At 36.5% G+C, this 22,814-nt stretch overlaps 1 protein-coding gene across 1 annotated transcript in view; it reads left to right on the top strand.

Moving 5' to 3' along the window:
* The window catches only part of LOC136026346 (spectrin beta chain, non-erythrocytic 1-like), a gene marked incomplete in the record, with an annotated part of 229,939 nt that overhangs the window by 47,359 nt on the left and 159,766 nt on the right, over window positions 1–22,814 (top strand). Inside the window, 2 exon segments of the mRNA XM_065702858.1 lie at window positions 17,129–17,316; window positions 20,973–21,330. Coding sequence (XP_065558930.1) covers window positions 17,129–17,316; window positions 20,973–21,330 — 546 coding nt within the window.

The following is a 22,814-nucleotide window of genomic DNA, read 5'->3' as shown; positions in this document are numbered from 1 at the left end:
GTTAAACCTTAAACTAAATTTTCACGGTGCGTTCGGGTGGCCACCCACTTTTGAAAATCTTGTATACCAGGTGGTGCTTGGTGGAAACATGTCAAACGTGGCGCAAAAAGGCATGATTCGGCATAACCAGTGACCTTTGAGATTTTATACGAGGGGACGGAGAGTGGGAAAACCCTCGCCTTAGTCAATGGTGCAAAGCATTTGACGCTTTTTACAATCATTACAGACCAGCAAATTCTCGAAAATCTCATTATGGTATCCCACGTTCTATACCAAAAATTTTATTTTCTGAGTCTCAGCGTCGGCCAAGCCTCAAGGAGAAAGGGCCTATTAGCGAGTTTCCGCAGCATAATAGGGAGCTTCTGAAACAATTTTAGTAAAAATTTATAGGGATCTTAGATTTGTAACTAGTTCGAAGAACTAACGAGAAGCTAGTTTAAAACAAAGGGAATTTATGATCTCTTACTAATTCCTAAGCCGAATGTTGTCTAATCAGTGTGCATACTGTGTAAATAATGTGTACCCTGTCCCCGCTAAGATTCCAATCGAGGCAGTTAACACAACAGGGAACTTCCGAAGCTGTCAAATTATTCAATGAGGCTTCTTTTGAGGTGATTTCTAATGTGGTATACTAGAATATTTTTCATGGACTGCTCTTTCCTGAACATTAAACAGAAAATATTGCACCGTTCAGTTTTATAATAAAAAAGTTGCCCTTTTTAATGATGTAAGTTTCATTAAATCTAAATACTTCTATCTCTGCCACGAAAGGGAATAAGTTAAACGGTTTGTCTAAGAAATCCGGGAAATTAGGTGTCGGCTTTTAGTTTTCTGTCGTTCATTCAGATTTGTGATCGGAGCTATGGCAAGACCGCCCAATCAATTCTGAATAGTTTGGCCACACAAACTAAAAAAGAATGTAATGGACGAGATAGGGTGATTCTTTAAGGTATCGAAGAGTCTTAAAAGCTGTCACTGAAGGAAATATCCTGTTTTTCTTGAATCTAAGCATTACTTGTAGCCTATATGTTGCATAAAATGGTTTAAGCATTGTGTGCTGTTTCCCATTAGCCGATAGCTTGGTGTATTCACGAAAAAAATACAAATCTTTTTTTAATCGATTATTTGTATTTCCGACTAACAGAATAACCCTGAAATAATGCTTTTCATTTCATTAATTGTATATTAGAGACATGAACATGGCGATCATGACACAGGAACTGATAGCTAGACGAATCTGTAATTAAAAAAGCTCCCCGCCTCCAAGTTTTCTGCCGAGATAAATACAAACAAGTGAGGTGTGTGATGGGTCAATGTTGTCCCCTTAGCTTTAGCGTGGGTTATATTCCCCGCCTCCAAGTTTTCTGCCGAGATAAATACAAACAAGTGAGGTTGTGATGGGTCAATGTTGTCCCCTTAGCTTTAGCGTGGGTTATATTGCAAACCTTTTGAGAGTAAGGGCAACAAGTAGGATGCATTTGTTGATTACGGATGTAGTGGTAACATATAAATGCCTGGTGCAGAAACTGAACAGTGGATTAGACTATTTTATTGTACAAAATTCAAATTATATAACGCAAAACTATAGTGGATATGATTGTTCAGAAAACTGACGGGTAGGCTATAAAGTGGCATCTATTAAAGACACTGGGCTATTGGTAAAAATGTAAAGAAAAATGTTAGTAATGCTTTTTCTAGTCTCTTCTTATTTTACATACTTAGACTTAGGTCTTCCTATGCCTGGAGGTGCCTAATGTAGCAACAGTAGAGCACCAGTTTGAACTGTCCCGTGTCTGCACCCAAAACTCCGCCAGCGAAGATCTTGCCAGCATTGCCCCTTTTTCAAGATGAAAGGACCACTTGAGCCCAAAGGGCTAAATAGATATAGATATAACTAACTAGCCTCTGTTCTGTCGAGTAGCATAGCCCTAACTACTTAATCATTAAAAAATTCAAACAATTCTTTAATGTAATGCTTGCTATTTTGGCCCCTAGACTTGTTTCTTTTTTTTTCTTTTTCTTTTTTGATACGGATCCACTTGACTGACAACTGAATTTGTATTGTACTGAACTGAATTAGTCTGTTCATTTTAGTTTGTTTAATATTTGGTTCATCGTTATTTTATTTTAGAGCTTTTGAGCGAGTTAGATTTTTATTGGTTTCCTTATCTTAGTTTTTGCATTAGGCCTACATATCCTTGAAGAGGTCTATCAGTTATATAGCCAAAATATTGGCTTAGGTTATATTTTAATCATTGTTTTCAGTTTAAATTCATGATTAACCTCTTGTTTTTTTGTGTGATGGCAAGACAATGTGGTCTTTGTCGTTATTCATATGTTTTATTTGGGAGCCGGTATTTACCCCCCCCCCCACCCCCGCGGAAAATAATCCTTTTTTTATAAGTCGTAAGTGATTGGAGACCAAACAGCCCCTGTCCGAGAACTTTTTTTGATATTTGGTCCTTTTGTTACCCCTTAGGACATCTGACCGACATTGTGAGGTACCTATTTTGTACTTTCTTTTTGCCTGCTCAATTTTGCTTGTGGGGGAATTTTCCAGGGGGGGGGGGTAAATGCCTGGATCCGTCTTATTTATCTTGTTTCTGTAATATTTCTAATTATGTTCAGGTAACAGTGGACTATCATTAGTGCTACCCGTTTTTAGTTCTCACTATACCACTGTTAAAGTGCCAAGTTTTCTCTGTAATCAGTTCCCAATACACACTCTTTGTTGAGCGAATTTATGAAACTACTGCAAGAATTTGACGTCATCACAGCTGATTTTGCATAACCCACGGGGTTATTTGATTGTTTGGGGATATATTGGGCCAATTGATGTATTATGAAAGTGCAGAAAAATTTGTTAGTCTTCGCAACAGAAACAAGAGCTAAGAGCTTATATGGCACTTGTGACGAGGCCAGAAGAGCTAAGAGCCAAGAGTTCGTATTATATGAGCTCTAACAAAATTCTAAGAATCAATAGATTGATTTAAATGGAAATCAGAGGCTTAATGCCGGTCGGGATTTAAAATAAGAGCTCTGGATCACGATTTCCTTCTAATATCAAATTTCAGTAAGATCCGATCACCTACTCGTAAGTTATAAGTACCTAATTTTTTCTAATTTTTCCTCTCCCTTTAGCCCCCTAGATGGTCAAATCTGAGAAAACGACTTTATCAGGTCAATTTGTGCAGCTCCCTGACACGCCTACCAATTTTCATCGTCCTAGCACGTCCAGAAGCACTAAACTCGCCAAAGCACTGAACCCCTCCCCCCAACTCCCCCAAAGAGAGCGAATCCAGTACGGTTTTGTCAATCACGTATCTACGACATTTGCTTATTCTATCCGCCAAGCTTCATCCCTATTCCTCCCCTCTAAGCGTTTTCCAAAATTTCCGATTTCCCTCTCCAACTACCCCCAATGTCAACAGATCTGGTCGGGATTTGAAATAAGAGCTCTGAGACAGGAATTTCTTCTAAATATCAAATTTCATTAAGATCAGGTCACCCGTTCTTAAGTTAAAAATACCTCAATTTTTATAATTTTTCCAAATTAACACCCCCCAGCTACTCCAAAGAGAACGGATCCGTTCCAATTATGTCAATCACGTATCTAGAACTTGTGCTTATTCTTCACATCAAGTTTTATCCCGATCTCTCCACTCTAAGCGTTTTCAAAGATTTCTGTTTCCCTCCTCCAACCCCCTATTTCCCTGAATCCAATTCGATTCGAAAATGGAGCATCTAAGACATAAGATCCTTCTATATATCAAGTTTCATTAAGATCCGATTACCTATTCGTAAGATAAAAATAACCCAATTTTTATGTTTTCCAAGAATTCCGGTTACCCCCTCCAACTCCCCCCAAGGTCACAGGATCTGGTCGGAATTTAAAATAAGAGCTTTAAAGCACAAGATCCTTCTGAATATCAAATTTCATTAAGATCTGATCACCCGTTCGTAAGTTACAAATACCTCATTTTTCCGAATTACAACCCCCCCCATTCCACCAAAGAGAGCGGATCCGGTCCGGTTATGTCAATCACGTATCTAGGACTCCTGCTCATTTTCCCACCAAGTTTCATCCCGATACCTCCATTCTAAGCGTTTTCCAAGATTTTAGGTCCCCCCAACTCCCATTTTAGTCTTTTAGACTTTTTTTTAGTCTTCCCATCCAGTTTCATCCTGATCTCCCCGCTTTAAGTATTTTCTACGATTTCCGCTCCCCCCCCCCCAATGACGCAGGATCCGGTTTGGATTTAAAATGAGAGATCTGACTCTTGAGGTTCTTCTAAATATGAAGTTTCATGAAGATCCGATCACTCCTTCGTAAGTTAAAAATACGTCATTTTTTTCTAATTTTTCAGAATTAACCCGCCACCCAATTCCCCCAAATAGAGCGGATCCCTTCCAATTATGTCAACCACGTATCTAAGATTTCTGCTTAATTTTCCCACCAAGTTTCATCTCGATCCCTCCACTCTAAGCGTTTTCCATGATTTTAGGCCTCCTCCCCCCAAACTCCCCCCAATGTCACCAGATCCGGTCGGGATTTAAAATAAGAGCTTTGAGACACGATATCCTTCTAAATATCAAATTGCATTAAGATTCGATCACCCGTTCGTAAGTTAAAAATACCTCATTTTTCTAATTTTTCAGAATTAACCCTCCCCCCAACTACCCCAAAGAGAGCGGATCCGTTCCGGTTATGTCAATCATGTATCTAGGACTTGCGCTTATTTTTCCCACCAAGTTTCATCCCGATTCTTCCACTCTAAGTGTTTTCCAAGATTTTAGGTTTCCCCCTCTCAATTCCCCCCAGTGTCACCAGATCCGTTCAGGATTTAAAATAAGAGCTCTGAGACACGATATCCTTCCAAACATCAAATTTCATTAAGATCTGATCAACCGTTACTAAGTTAAAAATACTTCATTTTTTCTATTTTTTCCGAATTAACCGGCCTTCCACTCCCCCCCAGATGATCAAATCGTAAAAATAACTATTTCTAATTTAATCTGATCCGGTCCCTGATATGCCGGCCAAATTTCATCGTCCTAGCTTACCTGGAAGTGCCTAAAGTAGCAAAACCGGGACCGACAGACAGACAGACCGACAGAACTTGCGATTGCTATATGTCACTTGGTTAATACCAAGTGCCATAAAAACATAAAAAGAACAACCTTATACACAAAATAATACAGATATACACACAGAGAAGACGTAATGAGCCCCCCCCCCCTTAAAATCAATAAGTTCTCTTTGAAATGAGATCTGGGTAGTTAGTCATTCGTCTTGTTTTATTTATAACGAGTTTTCTTTTTCTATTTGTTCCGATTAAAATTATCCAGCCATCCATCATTCCAAGCCCCAATCTTCAATTCCACTTCAAATATTTTGAAATCCCTAAAAGGCTAGTGAAAAATCCCTAGAAATCCCCATTTTCAATACCAAAATCTCTATAGATTTCCTCATTTTCTGGCTTCCTTCCAAGTCACTAGAAAGCCTCGTTAGGCTGACTTTTTATAGCATTTGTTCAAGGCGACTTATTTTGCAACTCAAAATCTTTTGCTTGTACCAAAATATCTTCTTTTGAGGTTTAAAACAATGCTTTGTGTTTGTCGACTTCGGTTTTGACTTCTAGATTCCGGTGCCAGATTTTGGATTTTGGACCGTATTATTTGTTTTTCTTTGCCATTGTTTTTTTTTCTTCTCTATTGCTTTTTGGCGTGTTTTGCATTTTGGCGTGTCCAGACTATCAGCCTTCTGGAAAGAATTTGGATAGAAAACTACTTCCGTCCCATTTTCTTTTTTCGGGTCGGAAGAGGATTTTCTAGGGCCGAAACCCCAGAAATTCTTAAAAAACACAGAAGACTTTTTAAAATCCCTAAAGCCCCAAATCCACAAATGAAAAAGTTTGCCCCTAAAAGACCTAAAAATCCCCATTGTAGGGGGGGGGGGGTTATCCCTAGAATGAAAAGACTGGCCTGAGACTCAAAGAAGATTTTACTCGGATCGCTTTTTTTTTTGTTTCACTATTTCACTAAGGAAATGACACAATTTATTCCCATGAGAGCAGCCTAAGTAATTTATATATACGAGATAAAGAGCCCAAGTATATTATCTAACATACCGCTCCAATTACTGCTCCAGCACTAATTCGATTTTACCTCGATATTCCCGAACACATGTTATAGTTATACTTTTGAATGAAAAAAAAAATACGCATGACTAATGCGTAATTCATAGAGTCGGAACAGGGCCATATCCAGGATTTTGGAGGGGGCTTTACAAAAAAACACATGAAAATTGTTTTTTTTTGCATTTTATATTACGTTTTTTTTTATTCAAACAAACAATTATTTGGTGGTTCAAACCCCTTCCCTGAATACGGTCTTGGGTCGGGATTTATTTAGCTTTTAGCGTAATTTATATGGTTGACCAATCAGAGTCATGATTAGCAAAGATGCAGTATCAAGCCGCCTGAGGACAACACATCTACGCTCGCTCTTCTTCCATCACGATCTATTCAAAGCCTCCCTCTTTACACCCTCCCAAGAAGTTCTCACTTCCGTTAAATCTTTCCCTATGACACATCCCATCCCATTCGGGTATGACCTGCTTTTCGTTTCGTTAGTAGATAATGCTTGGGAGTAAAATATTTAAAATACGCGATTTTGAAGTTTTTTAAGGTTAATTTGATTGCCTCGAACGTGTTTGATCAGCTGCCCTCAGTAGGGACACCTAATAACGAACGATATGACATATATGTTTTCATTTTCATCTGACCACACCAGATAGAAGGAGTGGTCGTAGAAACTTAGGAGAAGACGCATTCGATTGAAAATTGATCAGTCAAAAAGAGATAGGGATTTCACATTTGAAAACTGGTTCAAAATATTTTAACATGCAATATTGTCTCTAGTCGCAGTTTTCTTAGATCTCAAAATTTCCGCATTTTCGTATTCAATTTCTTAAGTTGAGAAAAAAGCCTAGAAAATTCTTCTCTATTACATTCTTTTTTGCAATATTACGTTGGTGCCATAAATTGATCGAGATCTGCATATTTGAGTAGGCCAATTAAAAACTTGCAACGATCGAAATGAAGGCAAAGTCACGATTTCTGAAAACTTGTTGTTTATTGCATTTATACGAGACAGGTGATCTGAATGATTAGTCAGCGAATTTTTTGACGTTGTGTTTCTCTTAAACTGGGCGTTTCCTGAAAATTATGGACTTTCGTTTCGTCAAACAGTTCGTGGTAACGATCTGTAAGTAAGGAGCGACCCGGTCCAATAGAAGCCGAAGCTCTAAAACGGAATTTTGACAACAATAGATATGTCAAAAGAATTAGCTTTTTATTTTGATTCCGAATATGTAAAATTCTTTAATTTTAATGTTACCCATAAAAAGCTAGGAGTATGAGAAAATTTGCCTGATTTATAAAAAGGGAGGAAACACCCCCCTCACCCAAGTCAAGGAACCTTAAGAAAAATCGCACCACTAGATTCAACCATATCAGAAAACCCCTCTGTAGGGGTTTCAAGCTTCCATCTGCAAAAATGTGGAATTTTGTACTTTTTGCCAAAAGAAGAATCACGGATGCGTATTATTTTTTTTTTCATAGGGGCGATTTTATCGAATCAATTGTCCGAAAAGATCAGGAAACGACTCACTCGAACTTAAATTAAAAGCTCTAGTGCCCTTTTAAGTGATGAAAAAGATTGGAGGACCCCTAGCTTTCTCCCCAAAGTCACCTGATAAAAATTTTGAGATAGCCATTTTACTCGATATAGTTGAAAGGTCCAGTAATTATGTCTCTGGGTGTGACATGAACCCCACATCCCATGGGGAAAGGGCTTTAAGTCATGGAATTTGCCAATTGTTTAAATATATTATTTGTTATTGGGAAGTATACAGATATTTTCGAGGGAAAAATTTCCATGAGGGGGAATATTTTCCTGGGGAAATTTTCCTTGGTAGGGAAATTTCTGGGGATGAACTCTCCAGGGAAAATTTTCTCACTGGGGGGGGGGGTTGCCAAAATTCCTGTACGAAATTCTTTTTATTTGTCTTACTTTGTCTTTGGCGACTGAATTTTACAAGTCATGGATTTTACAAGCCATTGTTTAAATACATTATTTGTTATTGGGAAGTATACAGACATTTGGGGGGAAGAATTTCCGTGAGGGGGATATTTTCCTCGGGAAATTTTCCAGAGGTAGGGAAGATTTGGGGGGAATTTTCCAGGGGAAGCTTCTCACTGGGGGAATTTGCCAGAATTCCTGTATAAAATTCGTTTTATTTGTCATACTTTCTCTTTGGCGACTGAATTTCACATGTGCAGATGTTCCAGGAGATTTTTTAGATGGAGAATTTTTGGCTCACTGTAGCAGTTAAACTATCAGTTACTTTTATACTTTTTTTAAGGGCAGGGCAAACAGCCTTAGAATTGTAACAATGACACTCTTCGTTTTAAAACTTTTTGTGAGTGAATTAAAAACCGTTTTCTTTATCAAATAAATTTTAATAGCGATTGTGCTTTATTCATGCCTTGAAAAAAACTTTAATTAACACCATGGCAAGAGCACTGCCTGGAAATTTATCAAGTGAAGGCAAGCACGACCAGGAGTTTTGTTTCTACCAGGATTAAAGTGGGATTATTTTTTCCTTTTCTTACCCGTCTTCTTGTTTCCCAGTGGGGGGGGAAGTATCTACCCCACTGATCCCTCCCTGGTGTGCCATATATCCTGTATTCTTGTAATGAATTTTATTTTTCTTTTGTTTCCTTTTGATTTGGATATTTTAGATTAAGATTTTAGATTTAAAAAGATCAAATATAATGTAAAGTGAATCACTAACTAGAAAATAAAATTAACATCTAAAAAATTTGTTCGAGAAATTCGAAGTAGTCAATACTACAAAAGCAATAATTAGTTTCGTAAAAGGTCAACAGTTAATTAAAAAAAAAAATGACAAGCCTGAATTTTAATTGGCAGTTATTATAAAAAGCAACTTTCAGTTTTCATTTTCATCGACAATCCAAATCAAGAACAAGAATGTCTGTGTAAAAAAACCCTAATATCGAAGAATGACTGTCATGAACCATGAAACAAACGAATATGTGTTCCATGCCATAAAAAAGGAACGAAAGATTGACGGGGCCCCCTTTCAGGAACCACGTTCACCAGGTGGCACGTGCCAAGCGTGGCGAAAACTGCGCTAATCGTGGTGGCAACTGCCAAACTTGGCGGAAATAGTGCAAGTGTGGTGGAACATGCAGTACCATTGTTGTTCTCAAAATTACACCAGGTGGTGGAAAGTGGGTATCCCCTTGAGAGAAATACCAACAACAGCAACAAAACAACTACGGTAATGCTATCAAAGCCAACTTGAAGTAAAAGTGGTAGCGAAAATGTTGAATTAAAAGGAAGTAAAGTAAGAAGGAAAGAAAAGTATTAAAATCGCTGGTTTTGTCTGCAAACGGGATGAGACATCCACAACGAATCAATACAAAATTTGTGTATGTGTTCGAAATTTTAAATAAAGGTATTCATTTTCTGGGTCATTAATGTCGTATAATAACCGTTCAATGGGCTTGGTCTTCGCCCAAATGCATGGTAATATGTGGTTTTGCTTATTAGATGGCCATCTGTTGATTCTCTGCCTGTGAATTCAACTGAATAGAGGATACTATATCAGCGGACGTGTTCTGCTCCATGGCATTTATTGGCATCTTGCTATTTTCTTTTTGAAGCCTATAATGAAAGATATTTGTTCTTATTTTACTCAGAGACAAAAAAGAAAAGAATGATGTCGAAATTAAAAAAAATTAATGTTGATGCGCAAATTCCAGAGACTGCAGCATAAAAATTTCAATTGGAAGCAATGCGTGCGGTTCTCCCCTGTTCGAACATAGTATCTGCATAAAAAAAATGATTTTGCATTAAGGATGTACCTTTTATGACATCGCCAAACAGAGCTCTACTTTCTGAGATATGACCCAGTACGTACGAGGAGTAAAATCAGATTTCGCTGGGTTTTCACGGCCAAATTTGGGTTTTACACACTAAAAACGTCGGTGGCAAAGGTGAGAAGAAAGGGAACACTGGAAAACCTATTCAGAATATTCTCTATCTATTTTTCTTTTTCCTAAAGTGAAAAACTCACTATTTTGCGATTTTCCTGAAGACTTGAAAATGCAGATACTAGGTTTTGTCATAAGACAACCGAGTGACATTAGCTGAGCTAAAAATTTTGATTTACTGGCTGTCATCCTTGTGTATGGTTGATTAGCCTTTTAAAGCCTGTATTTTGTTGGGCGCCAGAAAAACAAAAGCTAAGAGCTCATATGGCACTTGTGACAAGGCAAGAAGAGCTAAGAGCCAAAAGATCATATGGTATGAGCTCTAACAAAATTCTATGAATCAATAGATTGATTTAAAAAGGAAAATAAGAGGCTTAATGCCGGTCAGGATTTAAAATAAGAGCTCTGAGTCACGATGTTCTTCTAAATATCAAAATTCATTAAGATCCGATCACCCACTTGTAAGTTATAAATACATAATTTTTTCTAATTTTTACTCTCCCTTCAACCCCCCCCCCAGATGGTCGAATCTGGGAAAACGACTATCAAGTCAATTTGTGCAGCTCCCTGACACGCCTACCAATTTTCATCGTCCTAGCACGTCCAGAAGCACCAAACTCTCCAAATCACTGAACCCCTCCCCCCAACTCCCCCAAAGAGAGCGAATCCAGTACGGTTCTGTTAATCACGTATAAAGGACATTGGCTTATTCTATCCGCCAAGCTTCATCTCGATTCCTCCACTCCAAGTGTTTTCCAAGATTTCCCCCTCCAACTCCCCCCTCCCAATGTCAAAAGATCTGGTCGGGATTTGAAATAAGAGCTCTGAGACATGAATTCCTTCTAGATGTCAAATTTCATTAAGATCCGATCACCTATTCGTAAGATAAAAATAACCCAATTCTCACGTTTTCCAAGAATTCCGGTTTCCCCCTCCGACTCCCCCCAATGTCACAAGATCTGGTCGGAATTTAAAATTAGAGCTTTAAAGCACAAGATCCTTCTAAATATCAAATTTCATTAAGATCTGGTCACCTTTTCGTAAGTTACAAATACCTCAATTTTCAAAATTAACCCCCCCAACTCCACCAAAGAGAGCCGATCCGGTCCGGTTATGTCAGTCACGTATCTTAGACAGGTTTCTATTCTTCACATCCAGTTTCATCCTGGTCTCACCGCTTTTAGTATTTTCTAAGATTTCCGGTCCCCCAACTGCCTCCCCCAATTACGCTTGATCCGGTTGAGATTTAAAGTAAGAGATCTGAGTTACGAGGTCCTTCTAAATATGAAGTTTCATGAAGATCTGATCACTCCTTCGTAAGTTAAAAATACGTCTTTTTTTCTAATTTTTCAGAATTAATCCCCTCCCCAGAATAGAGCGGTTCCATTCCAATTATGTAAATCACGTATCTAAGACTTCTGCTTATTTTTCCCACCAAGTTTCATCCCGATCCCTCCAATCTAAGCGTTTTCAATGATTTTAGGTTCCCCACCCCAAACTCCCCCCATGTCATCAGATCCAGTCGGGATTTAAAATAAGAGCTTTGAGACACGATATCCTTCTAAATATCAAATTTCATTGAGATCCGATCACCCGTTCGTAAGTTAAAAATACCTCATTTTTTCTAATTTTTCAGAATTAACCCCTCCCCCAACTACCCCAGAGAGAGCGGATCCATTCCGGTTATGTTAATCATGTATCTAGGACTTGTCCTTTGTTTCCACCAAGTTTCATCCCGATCCCACCACTCTAAGTGTTTTCCAAGATTTTAGGTTTTCCCCTCCCAACTCCCCTCCATTGTCACCAGATCCGGTCGGGATTCAAAATAACAGCTTTGAGACATTATATCCTTCCAAACCTCAAATTTATTAAGATCTGATCAACCATTCGTAAGTTAAAAATACTTCAATTTTTCTATTTTTTCCGAATTATCGGGTCCCCCACTCCCACCCCCCAGATGGTCAAGTCGGGAAAACGACGGTCCCTGATACGCCTGCCAAATTTCATCGTCCTAGCTTACCTGGAAGTGCCTAAATTAGCAAAACCGGGACCGACAGACCGACATAATTTGCGATTGCTATGTGTCACTTGGTTAATACCAAGTGCCATAAAAAACCGTATAAAACTGATATTCTAACTGTAAAATATAAATCTAGTTCGCAAACTTATGGATTGAAGCTAGATCACTTAACTGAGAATCACTAGGCAATGGGTAGTTCTCAGTTAAACCAAAAATTACTTCACTGGTTCTCATTCTTGTAAAAAAAAAAAAAAAGTAATTGGAAGTTGGAACTAATAAAAGACGGAAATTGATAAGAGGCTGGAGTTGCATAATTCGCAGCAGGTACATGCACATGAATTTTTCGGAGGAAGGAGTACGACTAGAAAAAAGTAAAAATAACCAAACTATATGGGAAATGGGAAAAAAGTTAAAATCGGTAAAATTTCAAAGGGGGTGGTCGTAGGGCTAAGAGTTCCCTCCATAGCCCGTTTTTTTAACTTAATTTTTAAAACTAAGATAAGAAAATGTTGACACACTTAGGTAAGGTGCATATATAGAATGGCGGCTCTTGGCTCGTGCCATCCACATCCTCACTTCAAACATTTCAACATTTTTACAATTCTTTCTATAATTCCTAAGCTGCTTCATGTAACTTTTCTGTTTGTTTTTTAAAGCTAATCCCTCCCCTTCTTGCAAATAAACTTCTTCACACATCTTCGATAGTTGAATTTGTATAGACTGAGAATTGAAAGTGCTGCGCAGAAATTTTTCAGCCTCTTTTTTTGTTTAAAGGTTTTAACTCCCTAGAATCTAGGGCCTAAATAGACTATTTAGGGGAAAGAAAAGAAATCAATGAACTTTCAAATCTTTCCGATAACATACTGTAAATCCCACAGTATTTTAATATCAAGGATAACCTGGATATTTTAAAGTAAAATTATCAGAATTACTATTTCTAACTATTTGGAAGACAGATTTAATGTCTTATCGTAGTAAAATAAGTTGAGTTATAAAAAAATTAAGATAAATTCACTAAAAGCCTGCTAGAGAAGCCATGGAAACCTCCAGAGTCATGAGTTGTGTAACAATTAATATATGTACCAGTCGCAGACATAAAAAAAAGAAATCTAGCATTGTTCTACAGTCTGCTTGTTTTGACAAAATATAGCACCGTCTCATTAAAATTATAATTTTATTCTCTTGTGTGTCTTCATGGTCAACTTAGGCAATGGCTACGCCTTGACAATTCCAATCTGGTCACTGCCTCAACGCTAAAAGATGCTGACGATTAAGGACACGTGATTCTTCCAAGTTAACCGGTATTTCGTCAAAGTCGTATCCCGTAATCACATTACATTAAGAAACAATAGCCTATGTCCAATTTGCAATTTTATTCTTTAGCTATTTTGCAACTGTGTCTGCTGAGGCTTCTTCCACAATAAAACATGATTTATCCTCACAACGACTATTCTGCGACGTCGAGGAGGAAGATACCAAATGGCATGTAAAGCTAGTATTTGCTCCATTTTTTTAAAGCATGTATTCACGCCCCCACACTATACGCAAAAGGTTGGCTAGGACTTTCCTTAATCACTTTAGAATACAATAGATAAAGTCAATTGGTAATTGCAAAAATTTCTTTTACAGATTGTATTTCAAAACGGTTGTGAACTGAATATTTTATTGACAAATGCAAACGCAACTTAATAAAGCACTGTAATAGATAGTCAAACTCTGCAGTCAGGATTTTTATCCTGGGTCTAAAGATAGGAGGAAGGGCCATTTTCATCCCCTGAAATCGCCACTCCTAACACAAAATTCTAAAAAATATCTTTAGGAGGAGGCAGGATTGTATCCAAGATTTTTTTCGGAGGGGGGGGGGTTACAAAAATAAGTTTTTAGGGGGGGGGTTACAAAAAAAACTTTAAAAATGTATAAAAATTTATTTCTATTCATATTTGTTACATTTTAACGAGACGCACAAACATTTCGGGGGGGGGGGGGTCAAACCCTCTAAATCCCCTTCCTGTATAGGGCCTTGGATGGAGCGGGCCGAAAAGATATTTTTCAGTTGACAGTTAAAATATTTCCTTGGGAAATGCTTTTCCTAGGGAAATGTTTGAACTGGGAAATGCGGAATTCGGGAAATAGGGAAATGCGGGTCCATAAGAGCAAAAAAACAAACTATTTTGCTCTTAGGGCCCCCTACCGACTCTCCTATCTCATGCAAGAGATCGTGCAGAGGATAGAATATAACACACATTAGCACCCCCCCCCCGAAAGATTTAATATTGCCACAATTGCTGTTTTACAAGTTTGTACATTCACCTCATTCTGCATAGTATCCTTCTCTTTTATCATCGTCTTTAAATCCATAAACAGTCGTCTATGAATTATGTCAGCTCCAATTATCTACTAGATGATACATCAAGACTATTTAGATTATTTATTTAGATTTATTTATTTATCGTTATTTTTTTTTTTTTTTACAAAGCTGAACATATCAATCTGAAACGGTCTCCCGCCATATTTTATTCATGCGATCCGAGCAATGAACCTATTTGAACAGTGGGCCTAAGACTATGTGACACGGACATGAACTGGAAATCAAAACTAGTTCTCAAAATCAAAAGTCGTAAAACAGTCAAGGAAAACCACACGGGGGGGGGAGCAGTCTCCACCCCCTCACAATGAAGACGAAAAATAAACAATAACTGCGTGGAACATCTGGGGAGAATATCATGTTTTTCTGACAACAAAAATTATTTTAAACCTTAGCCCTCTTCCTCTGGGCAAATTCCTGCAACCTCGCTTCCACCCCTCCATTTGGGAAATTTTTCCATGATGTCCCTGAACACACCAAGGGATATACCATTTCTTCGTAAACTTTTAAAGCTGATTTTGTGCTGCTGTCTTACATCTGGGGTTAGTGTCAAGTTTAGTTTTACTTTTGACTCAACTAGACAACTGTTTGCTGTCTGTTTCGACGGAAGTTTCAGCTCCCCTGAGAACCATATGCAGGCACCAAAGTTTCAATCATCTTCACTGTCCTGTTTTCTTTGGTTGGCTCATTTAAAGGGGGACCCTACAAGCTTTTATTGACAGGCATTTTGAACTACCAAGCACGGCGGTTGTTTTTATTGAAAAAAAAGAAGGAAAGAAAAGAAGATTAAACACTCAAAAGTAAATCATCTGGTGCAGAAACTACATGCGTAGGATGACTCCTTATTTAGCGAGGGAATCCCAGAAAAAGATTACAAACTTACTGCTTTGCTCTGTCGTATATTATACACAGTTGTTCAGATACAAATAATAGCATTAATAAAATAATGATAACACTAATTATAAGAATTATTTAGCAATGATAATATACCGTATAATATATTGTTGGTTAGGATATTATTTCTCTTTACTCACGTCCAAATAGAGTAGAGGGGGTATCCCTATTAAGATATGGACCTCCTTCCTCTGAAATATTTTGTAATACCAATCTTAATTTTTAGGGTGGGAATGTGGGTGATTACTTACATTGCTATTATCATTAATTTTCTAAGGAGTATACCGTCGTACGTAAAACTAAAGGGTTTATCTCATGTTTTGTCTAGAATAAGTTATTTCGCTAAGTGATCTGCATTGACTGTTTGTATTTGCAGGGACTTACTTACTTCATCGGAGACTGGAGATAGTGTCATGATAGGGGCAACTCTTATTTCAATTCAGTAAATTTAATTTAGTCGAAAGATTTTATAAAAAAGAAAAAAACAGTAGAGGTACTTGTTTATTATACCCACCACACTGTTGTTCATGATCTGTTTAAAAGTGGTTTGACTGTGTGCGCTCGGAGATAATCAGCTTAGCCTGAGTGAGATTAACTACTATGCAGGTATATTTTAATTAAATAATTGACATCTAAAGTTGGTTAGGTTATGTATTTTAATTTTTGAATTATATTCAAGTTGCCATCAAGCCATAGCTAATTGCAGAAAAAGCCAAGACATTTAGTCTGAGTGAGAGGCAATATAGTGTGTTCTGGGCGGTCTGCTTTCCATAATTCTCTGTTGTAGTTTCCATAATTTTGTTATTAAAGTTTTATATTTGCATTAGACCTTGGCATATTTCATTATGATTAGCCTAACTTCTCTTCTTGAGTGTGGTCGGTGTAATACATATAAGTACCACAGTAGATAGAGCCAATGCACTAAAAAAAGCCCTGCCGATGTCTGGAAGGTCCTGCAACTTTTGCCATATTGACAGCGAAAGATGTTAAAGGGGGGCATATAATGCCACAATCAGATTATTATCTGACGATAGGAGATGCTTACAGGAAGATTCACTAGGCCTGGATGGGGTCGATTAACCGCTCTGGAGTATTTTCCTGAAAGGTACGATATGCCAAAACCAAGTCACTTTGTCTGAAATGTGCCGATGAAGATTAGCTCTTATGGGTCTTAACTTCATTGTTACCAAAGTATATTGTCGCATTTGAAAATTATGTTTTTTAAATTAATAAAGTGGTCCCATTTCATTATGTCCTCCAATTTTGCTAATATTTGTATAAATTTTCTATCTATTTATTTTTAGTGCTATTTTGTTTAACATTAATATTGTGCTATCTTAACGTCTTGTATATGGTCTAATAGTTTTTAAATACGATAATTACTATATTTGTTACAAGCAACTATTGTTATTAATTTTTTTTCAGTTTAAATTGTGTCAGATATCCCTGCAAAAAGTTCGAAATCTTATTTTACTTTCATGCAAACTACAAGAAAATATGTGACACGTCTTTTTGGTTTTGTGCTAGACGAGATTCAGAACTAGTTGTTAATAGCATCTGAACCCATACCCAGGTCCAAATATATGGAATAGCATCGCATACAATAATAACCATATTCCTCCTATCCGGATAAATTTACGGCCAGTAGCCTGTATATACCAAGCCAAGATAGTCACATTTCATCATGATAACGGTATGGTCAAGGCAATTTAAGATAATGTCAGTTGTTAGAGTATTTTTTTTGTAATTTGCATATGATTTTAGGTCGTTGGACAAATGATGGAAGCCGATAACCTTATTGATAGATATGAAATGATGACTACGTCGCTTCTTGAATGGATTCGACGAAAAGTGTTGGAATTGGATAATCATATTTTTCCCAATTCATTGGAGGGAATTCAATTGAAGATGGCAGAATTCAAAAAATATATTACTGCTGAAAAACCTCCCAAGTAAGTTAACTGTAACTCCCAAGTAATCTTGCACATAAAAAAGGTTGTCTTTCATGGTATTAATGTACCAGCTGTGATACCTTTTAATGGGCTATGATACATATTTGCTTTGGTAAATTAAACGTTACCACAATGTTGAGCCTATGTTACTGGTTGACTACGTGGATTAAATTTTGAGTTCAGGATATGCAATACCGTACAATACTTTAATCCAATCAAAACAGACTGTATAACACAGAAAAAGAAAAGTAAAAGAAAGAACCCATGACGGAAAAAGCTTAGTCATCGTTAAAAGGCTCGTAGAGCTTTTTCCAACTTGTGATTGACGATCTTAAGACTGGAGTGCATAACACAGCAACCAACTCACAGTCGGAAAAAGTGAGTCTTCTACGCAGGGATACATGGGAGGCCGCATGGAGCTTATGAAACGTAAGCCGGTGAAAATTAACGACAAATCAGTAGCACTAGCATAGCGTGGTAACTTACGTAAAAACTACAAGAAACCATAATACGCTACTTTAAGATGACATAGACTGTGAAACGTAGAATTGCAAACAAGAGATAATACAAAAATATTGGAACAAAAAATAACAAAAATTATATAAAATGAGGAATAAATTCACCGAGGTGACAAGTAGATTGCCTCTGAAATAAACTGACCTCAAAGCATGGCGAAGATGAGCATCGTCAAGCTAATGTTCATTAAAAATAAAGCCAATGTAATGTAATTACTTTACCAAGGATAGATCAGAAGGAAGTGATTTACATGGAGAGTGTAAAAAGCATAACTCTCACAAATTTTGAGCAATAAATTGAGCATAGTGGAGCAAGTAGCTATCACCAACAAGGTCATCAGGGTAATTTTAATTGCTAATGCAACCAGGTCCAATTCGACAACCAAGTCTACTAGCGCTAAAAAATTATTATAATTATCACAATAAACCAAAAAATTAATAGCAATTGGTAAGCCTCCCTGGCAAGCATAATGTGCTTAAGAAAAAGGTGGAGTCATCTCAGAACCCTCACAAAGATAAAACTGTCTTAAAAACTAAAAGAAACCAAATATTGAGCTATCGACTTCATCCATCGATTCAGCATACAATTTTTCGCAAAAATTGTTGACAGAGCTTCATTTTGGTGCATGGGCTCGTTTTGCCTTCTCAGACTATTTTGGCATGATCTTTTTAGCTCGTCTGGGTAAATATGGCTCTACCTACCAACATAAATACAGGTGGTTTGGTGCCCAAGCATCCTCGAGGGTTGCCGCCTCAGCAGTTGAGACTTAAGTTTACACTGTGTAGTGGTCGTACCTAAGAGGGATTTGCGACGTACCTTTGGAAAAATCATGTAGCGAAAATTATGTAAAGCAAATCATGTAAGCGAAAAAGAAGTAGAGTAATAGCTTAGAAATCTAACATCGAAATAGCCCTTTCAGATTAAAATACCTCTCTGTAAAAAAAGAGTCGTATTTAAGATGCTTATAATGAACCAAATTACAGATTTTAAGGACTGCCAATCCCATTTTAGTAGACACAATACTCGACCCTCCTACTGAAGTTTTATTTTCATAGTAGCACAAAAGTCAAGTTTTTGATATATATTGATATACTCATTTTGAGGAGTAAATCAGTTTCACTGTTTCACCAAAGAATTTTTTGCTCTCGACATTTCTACAGATTTTAACCTTCTGCTAAAAATTTCTCTGTGAATTTTAAGTTCTGAAGTTATGTTTTATTTTTATTAAAAAATTATATTTTTTTTAGTTCAGCGCTAATCACAAGTCTCTATCGTGAAAAAAAAAAAAAAAATCAGAAGATGTTGATTTTGAAAATTTTGAATCTTTTCAATCAACTGTTTAATTGTTTATATCCCTGCATCCCAACGTGGGGCACAGTCCCTACGGGTGGGGCATGGTAGTATTTTGGTAAGTCATGGACAGAACGTGCACCCTTCTACTGACTAAACTTTAAAACCTTAATTTTGAAAAAAGAAATTCTTCATCTGAATTGACTTCACATTCAAATGCATTTAAAGAGCAAAGAAGATATCCGATAGTATTGCAATGACGTTATACATTGTATAAAAGGTGTTGTATTCAGACGATATTTTTTATTATTTTAAAATATGCCTAGAGGACGACCAAAAAAAGATACCAAATTAACGGTATTTTAAGCTTCCTTCAGGTGAATACACGTAAAATTTTGAATAATAAAAAAAAATATCACGAGGAAGACACCAGTATATTAGAAATTCCTAGACGAGGCATGACTAAAAATTGGTTTGGAACCACTGGTTACATCATGTAAGACAGGCTCTGTAGTGTTCCAGCCCGCTTTTTACTATGGGGGATCGGCGTGTCCTAATTTTCCAATGAAGAAAATAAAAGCTCAAGAATATGTTCAAGTAAAACAAAGTGAATAACAGTTTTAGATTTTTTTTTCTCTCCATCTTATATCTGAAAATGCATTTGAAGTAGCTTTTTTATTGTTCTTGTTTGCAAACTGATTTTAATTTGTTCATGAATCATAAAGTAAGGTACACAGTCCTTCTTATCTTGTTCGTTCAGATGCGGTATTAATTAATGAGACAGGAACTGATAAAGCATGTTTACTTAAATGTTTAGCTTGTCAATTCTGGTTAGTCGATTTGTTTCAATTTTTAAGTTTATTTCTTTTATATTTATTTCCTTTTATGACATACTGTTACAGTTTCAACTGATAAGTTTTAACTGCGTTCAGAGGTATTGTTGAGGGAGTTGAACTTGTCGATGAAGTGCCAAAGACACTTCATCAACAAACAGCATTCTCAATTCTGGTCAGTCGATTTATTTCGATTTGTAAGTTTATTTCTTTATATTTATTTTATTTTATGACATGCTGTTACAGTTTCAACTGATAAGTTTTAACTGCGTTCAGAGGTATTTTTAAGGGAGTTGAGCTTTTCGATGAAGTGCCAAAACGTTGATAGTAGTTTATTGGGCTGGGTTGATACCAGTGAAATTTTTCGGGATCGCTTGGAAAGCTATTAAATCAAAAGCTTCGGAAATGGTGGGATGATGGGAGTAATTGCCAGTTTGTTCGGTGCTTAATGTTGTAGCCAGGTTTTAGTAGCAGTATTTGTGGCTAAAGAACGAGCTTTTGAGACCTGAGGTAAAATATGAGCATTTCAAATATGCTTTTCAAGACAAGACTTTCTTCTTCTTCGTATATTGTCTATGTCTTTCTGACGTTTTACTGGTGGTTATCATAAAATTTTGAATTTACTTCCTTTGAATTATAATGGGTTTAAGAAAAAGGAATCGGAAAGATTTACCAAAGATTAAATGACTATACAAGCTTTTACATCCAAATGCATTTATGAAGAAGTTTAAAATGATTAATTTTTCTTGCTACCAGGAAAAATTGAAATTTTTTAAAACTAAAATGAAGGCGCGGGGTCGTCATGATATTTTTTAAGCATTCAAACACAACTTTTATGACATGGTTTTGAAGAATTTGTCTTTTTCAAGGTAGTAAAAAAAAAACAAAAAAAAAAAAACAAAAAAAAACAGCAGGAATTAGTTGTTAGCACTTTGTGAGTTTTGTCATCTCAAATTTCGAGGTTGCCCCCAAATACCCTTGGAAAGTTTTTTTTCAGTTTGAAATCCTTTTTTTCAGGTATCAAGAAATGAACGACATCGAAGCCACTTATTTCAACATCAACTTAAAACTAAGCTCCCTCCAGCGACCTCCATACCAGCCACAAGAAGGACTTCAACCGCACAGCGTCGAAAAGGCTTGGAACATCCTTGAAAAATCTGAATATAAACGAGAAATCGCCCTTAAAGACGAACTATTGAGGCAAGAGCAACTTGAAACATTGGCCCAAAAGTTTGATAAGAAAGGGTCTCTTCGAGAGGGATATGTTAAAGAGATGATACTTGTTCTGAAGGATCCACGATATGGCTCGAATTTGAATCAAGTTGAAGCTACGGTCAAGAAACATGAAGCTATCAGTGCTGATATTCTGGCTCGGGTAAGAAAATAACAAATATGCTGCCATTCATAGCAAAGAGATTAGCAATATGGACTATTCAATATAATTGTGCGTCATAGGCATGTGTGTGCACATTGACTCAAGTGACCATTGGAGGGGTCATTGGAGGAGTGACCATTGATGATATGTCTGACATGGGAAGGGCTGAACAGTCCAAAATGTGAAAAAGTCCGTTTTAAGTTTCAATATTTTGAAAATTATTCCATTAATTTCAGCTTTAAACAATGAAAACTTATTGAGAATCTCAATGAAAAATTTAAACACAAGAAAAATATTATGTTGCTGCTGATTTCCAGACTAATGATTAAGACCAAGCATTGAGCAATGGTTTTTTTCCATAAAAAAATATTAATCTTTTTCGAGGTTTGAATTATTAACTTCAAAATCCTTGTTAAAAATTTCTGAATTTATTAGAATTAATTCTAATATCTTGTGCATAGATGACTCCAATTTATATTGTCTCCACGTAGTAAGTAGAATAAGCCATATTAATCATCTTTGTTTTACTAGTAGAAAGTTTGAAAAAGAAAAGGAACGGGAAAAGGAGAAAAGGGAGAAAATGAGAAAAGGGGAAAAGGAGAGGAAAATAAGTTTAAAGCACAGTGGTTGACAGCTAAATATATTCATTAAAGTGAAACTTTTGACATTTTACTATGATTCTTAACCTGATAGCAACGGGTGATGAACTTGACGAAAATTTACTCTGTAAATTCATGACTTATAATGAAGTTTTCTCACTTTGTATGGGTATCTCCACACTATACCATCTCCGCATTGCATATGATTTATTTCTTTTATTTCTTAGTAAGAAATTTCACGACATGATAATAATGGCTGAAGAACTTGACAAAGAAAAATCAGTCTGCAAGTTTTATAAATTAGCACGAATTTAATCATTACCAGAAATTGCTACATCTGATAGACATGTAATGATATTTATTCCAAAAAGTCTATTACAAGCTCTAATAGAGTCAATGTTGCTTCTTATATTAAATAAAGAAAAAAAAAACACACACACACACACACAAAAAAATTATGAAACGACAAGGAACAGAAAACGCATTCTAAAAACTGATTAAAACATAAATATGTCACACATAAAATGATCAGCATAAAAGCGACAAAGTTTAAAGCTAATAAAAGCCAATGTAATAATTGATGCCTTTAAAAAAAGAAGAGATTCAACTATTCAATATATCAGTTACAGATATCGTACAGACGTCCACATGCTGTATACATACATCTCAACATTGTAATACCGCCGCATTTTACGTGACTTGCTGCAATTGACTTTTTTATTTTTTATATCAAGAAAGATTTGATGATCTGACAGCAATGGCTCATAAACTTGTAAAAGGAAATTACTCTGCAATTTGTATAGATTACCACGAATTCTAGTCTACAACGCATAAGTGTCTCTACTATGTATGGGATTTGCCGCAATTGATTTTTTTTTTCTTTTT

The sequence above is a fragment of the Artemia franciscana genome, chromosome 4 (genome assembly GCF_032884065.1).
Source record: "Artemia franciscana chromosome 4, ASM3288406v1, whole genome shotgun sequence".
NCBI lineage: Eukaryota > Metazoa > Arthropoda > Branchiopoda > Anostraca > Artemiidae > Artemia > Artemia franciscana.
The sequence above is the reverse complement of the archived record's forward strand: the minus strand, read 5'-3'. Positions and strand labels throughout refer to the sequence as shown.